Here is a 6,530-nt window from a genome sequence, read left to right as displayed (position 1 = left end):
TATACAAAAGCTCCATTTGCTGTTGCCTGCATTGTAGGCAGTGGGTGATGTTGCCTACTTTGAGTGAAGGTGTCTCACATTGTTTTCTCTCCCTGGGAAATGCTCACAATGAAGAAGTTGTCCTAATTTAGTCGTCTTGAGTAAGCGTTAGTTTGTGTTTGTTTGCTGACATTTTTTAAAATTGTATTTTAAATTATCCTATTTTTAAAATGCCAGACTTTGATGGACAACTGATCGACATCTGCTCCGCCTCACTTTAACACTTTGTACAGTGCTATAAATGATGCATAAATTATGTTGTTTATCCCCCTTTTTCATCTCTTTATGTGCACTTGGCACTAGTGATGGACACACCAACACAATCTTCTTTTATGTGTTTTTGTTCCCTCATTTAAGGCTGAATAGGTTTAATATTGGTAAGTCTTCCAGTGATATAATGACTTCCCTCAAATGTCTTAAACATGCTGTGAACCGACTGAAAGGAGCAAACACATTTCATTCCTCTGTGTTTCTGGGTGCAGACATGTTTCCTGTGGCCCAAATCTCAAGGCAGTGCTGACTGAGGATGAAGTGTGATACCAACTCAACCCATAGTGGTAGCTGTGGGAGGACTGCCATTAAGGAAGCAACCACAACTGTCCCCAGCCCACCAACTCATCTCTTTTGTGAAGGGACACAGATATTTTTCTTTGTGATTAGATTCCCCCCCCCCCCCCCCCCCCCCCCCCTCTTTGATTTCTATTTGTTTTAAGGAAACTGTATTTTTAAACTTACTTTAACCCCTTGCTGAGACTGGTTGCTTAAACCTAGAATCAAGACATCGATACACATCACAAACTGACTGAGCAACAGACTTAATATTAATGTTATTGGGTGTTTTTGTTAATGTTAAGCACAGAGTGGCCTGAGGGTGGCAGCAGAGGAAAAGCTAAAAGTGCTGGCACTGAAGTTACAGGGATGAAATATGCCTTCAAATGGAAGAAATGTATCGGTATAAGAATATTTATTGATGTGCTCCACCCAAAATGTGGATTATGAGAAATAATGCTAATTAGTGAACAGTGTGAAATGAAAATTGAGACTAGAAATTACAGTAGAATAGATGGGGTTTCATTTTCAATTCACACTATATGACTGAGAACAGTGATTTAACTGTTTACATAAATTATTATCTATAACAGAATAATTAGAGAAAGGATTGGCATGTGTGTTTAGATTTGTAGATCAGTGTTGAAGGCACCGTGAGACAGTTATGACCAAAAAACATTCGTTAAAAAACACACACAATAATGCAGCACACTGCAGAGAAGAAAGGCACAAAACGCACATTTTATTGTGTCCAAGGTGATGAACTTTGTTCTTGCTCTAACCATCACATGCAACATATTTTAGACATTATTTTAACATCTTACACTGAGCTAAGCTAGCCTCTTTGTTCTGTATTAGTTAGGCCTCTTCTCACAGATGCAGATCCTTCTATAACTCGTTTTTCTTGCCTTCTTATTAATTGTTTTAATATATCTTTGTTTCTTTTTAAATTTCCAACTTGACCAGTACAGTGGTGTCAGTATTTACTGAGTGCATGTCTGCAGAACGGGTCAAAAGTGACCATTTGCTTTTCTTTGGCTTTCCCTCTGATGCCATCTTAGGGCCAAACCACGTTGCTACTGGATATTAAATTAGTAAAGGACAGCTATCTAGTCTTGAATCCGGCAGTTTTGTTTCTGGTTTATCTTCTTTGATTTGAACTCCAGAATCATTTAATGTTTTTTTTGTATCATTTTGAAGTTTATTAGATTTTTTTGACTTGCATGCAGTGAGATTATTTTTTTTTATAAAGACAACATATTTCCTTCTTACTTTCTGCACGTGTATAAAAAGGCAGGCTACAATGTCTGCAGTCTTCGATTAAATTTTATAAAAGGCACAAAATCCACAGACTGTCTTGCATGTGTCCAGGTCAAAAGCTTCAACAGAAAATGATGCTAAAAATCCAAACCCCAAACACATCTATGCATCTTTAAACAGTCATTAAAAACATGTTCCTATTAGTACCGCAGTCCTGGAATGTATTGAAAAAAAAAAAGAAATCGAATTCTTCATGCATGCAGCACGAACAGTGTATTACCACGATGTCACCGAGTGCATTAAGTACAACTAGACCAAGTCAGTAAGGCTGGACTGAGGAGAAGCTGAAGCATCTGTCATGGTGAGGAACTCAACCCAGTTCTGATAGAAGCCACGAGAATACTCTCCTGTGTCAACAACGAGTCCCCACAGGCGGCTCTGGCCCGTTTTGTTCCTCAGAGCCAGCTGAGCCTCTCGCTCTGTCACGTTAAAGCTGATATTGAGAACTTGTGCCACCAAGAGGTAAAGCAGTCCACCTGCGACAATGCTGCTGTACCACGCACAGGTAAAGCAAAGTGCTGTGCTGTAAAAGTAAAGAGAACAAATCATTACTGCAACATAACCCACCTTTTCTTCTCATACTGGCAGGACAAATTCAAGAAAAACACACCAAAAACAGTAATTAAAATTGTCATTGATGAATTGAAATAATTATTTAATGATTAAAGTGATTCAATTTCAAGGCTGCAGCAGAAAAAAAAAACATATAGAGTGCTGTACCTAGACTGAGTGTAGACGCCTGGGCAGTAGAAGAGCGCTGTCATTAGATACTGATGAGGACAGAGGCTGCAAAGCACCAAACTGATCCCGTACAGAGAGGTCAACACAAACACAGAGAGGGTCAGCAGGAAACTGCGATGGTTTGCCTGTCCTACACAGCTGTTTATCCTACAACATCTCAACAGGGACACACAACACCAGAGAGACCAGGTTACATGTGTATCTCACTATCATGCTGTATATAAAATGACAGAACTGCTACATTTACAGATTTTATTTAGTTTAGAAGTGTCATGGTTCTCAAGATCTGCAGAGGTCGTGGTGTGTGTGTTTTTTGTCTTCGCCTCTCCCACCAGGGCGGAACTGGACCTTGATTCCCCGCCTCTGAACCCGCCCTGAACACACACCTGTGGCTCATTCACACTGATCCTGGCAGACTACTTAAGATGGCAAGAGAGGCTGCTTCCTCGCTGGATCGTCACATTACCTAGCGTCAGTGTAGCCTAGCCTTTGAAAGTATTCCTTGTGATCACCTAGAGTTTCCTCCTAACGTTATTTTTCTCTGTGTACAGGCCTTCTAGATTCCCTGCCGGTCTTCCCTGCCGTCTGGATTTCTGTAGATGTGTGTGAGTGAGCGTGAGCATTTTGGAGTGCCCATTCGTTTTTCCTCTTGGCAGAGCACTCTGCAAGAGGACTTTCAGTGTGGCAGAAAAAAAATCTAATTTGTAGATGTCCCCAAAATAATAATATTAATAGGAAAATCTAAATCCATCTGCATGAGTTTTGGAGTACGTTTATCAAAATCTGTCAAAAGGAACTGATTATGGAAAACTTGATGACATGTGATGTGTTTATGGCCTGATGAGGCCCATCATGTGCTTACTAAATTATGATCTAACAGTAAAATTAAACTATTTTTTTCTAGTGTGGGGAAATGTAAAAGAGAGTTCAGTTCTTATCTGCTGATCAGCTGTGAATGTGACGTCCCCCTGGTCCAAGCTTCTGCTCAGGTTTGTTCCCCTAATCTAATTACAACACAAGAGGTGTGGACCCACAAATTCAACAGCTCATTTTAATTTCGTTGTTTATTTCAGCAGAATGGCCACCATGACCACCAATTATGCTGCCAGACAGCCTAAAAATGAAACTAATAGTTTAAGACATAAAGACGTGGATGTCCTGTAATTTTCTAAAACTAAATTCAGATAAAACTGAGGTTATGCACTCGGCCCTAATAAATCTTAGAAACATGATGTTAACCAGACACTTACTCTGGATGGCATTATCAGGGCCTTCAGCAACACTATGAGAAGCCTGGAAGTTGTTTTTGACCAGGATGTGTCCTTCAATGCGCATATGAAACAAATGTATAGTAACACTTTTTTTCATGTGCACATTAATATATACAATTAGAACCATACAGTCTCAGAATGATGCCACAAAACTAGTTCATACATTCATTACTTCTTGGCTGGGCTATTGTAATTAATTATTATCATGTTATTCTATAAATTCCTTACCTGCCTCCATTATTCCAAAAAACAGTGCAGTGACAGTACCGACAGGGATGAAAAAGTCATTTTTGCTTTATCTTTCCCTTAGTCTGTGGCTTTTCCGGGCTCCATGTACCCTCTTTTTTCCCTTTTCTCTTGTTTTCCAATACCCCCACAGCCAGTCATGACAGATGTCTGTGCCCCCGGGCCCGATTTGCCAGGGGTTTCCTTCTCTTAGATGGGAGTTTTTCTTTCCCACCATTGCATAGTGCTTACTCAGCAGGGACCATTTGATTATGAGGGTTTTTCGAGAGAATCTCTACCTTACAGTATAAAACACCTTGAGGCAACTGAATAAACCCAAACTGAACTGAATATTAAACACACAATGCTTTGCTTACAAAGGAAATATATAAACATGACGTGAAGTCAGACCCACCAGATACAATGGTGGTCCAAACGCTGGACACATGAGCCACAGGTTCGACAATGACCAGCCCGCGGTGGTCGCATTATTTTGCACAAAGGACACCTGCTCCACTTTGCTCCGAGGCCCTCCTTTGGGGTTTGCAGCTCTGCTGGTGTCCCTGAGGGAGAGGCTGCTGATTGGAGAGATCCATTATTTACTTGTGTGGACTCCTTTTTATCCTCCTGACTGTGAGAGTTGTGAAGGGCAGCAGTCACAAATCCTGGGCCTTTCTTGGTGTGAATAAGAGAGACTATAGTGAAGATCATCCCAGAGGTCACGGTGCACATCTGCAGCTGGCTGACATCCCCACGCGGTAAAATCTCTGTGATGAAGAGGTAATACATGTAGGCCAGAGAGTACAATGCGAGGGTGAGGAAGAAGAGGGTGCGTCTCTTCTTTCGGTGCGTTGCATAGTAGTACCACAGCACCAGGCCAGGCAGAGCTGTCAGGACGGTTATACCCAGCAGGTAGTGCAACGCTGCAACCTTCAGCAGGAGAGGCAGCATCAGCAGGGCTGGGATCAGGGAAATTTCCAGATTTTCAGCCATGGCACCAAATACAGGAGACTGAAATGTACTTTTAGATGGTACTTTCAGCCACCTACAGAGAACAGTGGTCATAGAGTTATAATTAGACAAATGTTTATTCATGTGTCTAATCATTTCCCTTTTCACTGATGGAATTTATTTTCAAGTTCTTGAGCTGCATGCAAGGTAAAATGATTTCATAGTTGGCTTTTTCAGGTTTGAGACATACACGATAGTTTGCTTTGACTCTAGAATAATAGGAAAGATAAGATATGACTTTTGCATTCTCAGGTAATCTCAGAGAAAACTTTTAGAGCCGCTCTAACCGATAAGAGGGGCCTGCCAAATAAAAAAGGAATAAAAAAAGAAAGAAAGAATTATATGTGCCCTCCTTTTCTCTCTCATTGTGAATTTTGGCACATTTTAGGAAGTAAAGTTAATTGTTTGTGGCAAATTATTAAGAATTTACATAATTCAAAAATCTAAATAAAAAAATAACAGCATCCTGCTACAAGACTTAATATGATAATATAATAATTCAGGTATCACAATAAATATATGGTAAATTTGCATCTTTGGTTTTCTCTTTGAAAGTTTGATTCATTTTATTAGAAGTCAGTAGACTCCCTACCAACACAGCTAAGGCTCATCTCGATCTTATTTATCTGCGCAAAACAAAGAAGAAGAAAAAGAAAGAAAGAAACTTCATCTGTTTCTCGGCCGCGAGACATTGCCAGTAAACCAGTGTGGGTGCGTGGACTATTTCCAGTCTTAAAGCTAAGCTTGTTATCCAGCTGTTGGCATTCGTTTCATGTTTCATTGACAGACATGAGAATGGTATCACCTCCTCTCGCTTTCTTTAGAAAGCCAATAAACTAATAGCATAAAATCTCACACTATTTTCTGATTCCTTTGTATCTGGTTTGTGTCCAACCTTTCTTAGTGCCCACAAACAACGGCTACTTGTGTAGCTTTCTAACAACAGTACTACACATACAGCACACACTCCTTGATTATTAGTTTATTCACCCATTTCTTCACACCTTCATACCTGTTAAAGGCTTCATCCAGATCCTCGCAGTCACAGCAACATCCGTACTGGTAGAGATCGCATTCACAGCAACAAATAGGATCATCTGGCTCCGGTGGCTTTAACTTCTGCCATTGCATAATGGCCTGCTAAAGATGGAGATTTAACAAAAAAAGGTCATTGCATGCCACAGATGTCACAGTTACAGCGTGCTGCGTTTGCATGATACATGACTTAAAAAACACAAGCAAGTAATCGTGTCATGATCAATAAAAACTATCCAAACAAAGACCCTTTATTGATTCCTTGTTTCCTTACGTGGCCTCACAATTAACTTGCAGTGCACAGAGAAAAGCAAACATGCTCACACACACACAGCTCTC

At 40.3% G+C, this 6,530-nt stretch overlaps 1 protein-coding gene across 1 annotated transcript; it reads right to left on the bottom strand.

Annotated features, from left to right (window-relative positions):
- Window positions 1-2,157: 2,157 nt before the first annotated feature.
- LOC146624111 (palmitoyltransferase ZDHHC23-A-like) lies at window positions 2,158-6,287 on the bottom strand. The gene is made up of 4 exons (XM_085363700.1): window positions 6,169-6,287; window positions 4,561-5,190; window positions 2,629-2,796; window positions 2,158-2,431 (listed from the first exon to the last, which is right to left on the bottom strand). The coding sequence occupies exons 1-4, from the start codon at window positions 6,285-6,287 to the stop codon at window positions 2,158-2,160; spliced, it is 1,191 nt and encodes a 396-aa protein (XP_085219826.1).
- Between the last annotated feature and the right edge of the window lie 243 nt (window positions 6,288-6,530).

The sequence above is a fragment of the Diplotaxodon limnothrissa genome, linkage group LG10 (assembly GCF_057381915.1).
Source record: "Diplotaxodon limnothrissa isolate DT_005_m linkage group LG10, D_limnothrissa_male_GT1.1, whole genome shotgun sequence".
In the NCBI taxonomy this organism is placed as follows: domain Eukaryota; kingdom Metazoa; phylum Chordata; class Actinopteri; order Cichliformes; family Cichlidae; genus Diplotaxodon; species Diplotaxodon limnothrissa.
The sequence above is the reverse complement of the archived record's forward strand: the minus strand, read 5'-3'. Positions and strand labels throughout refer to the sequence as shown.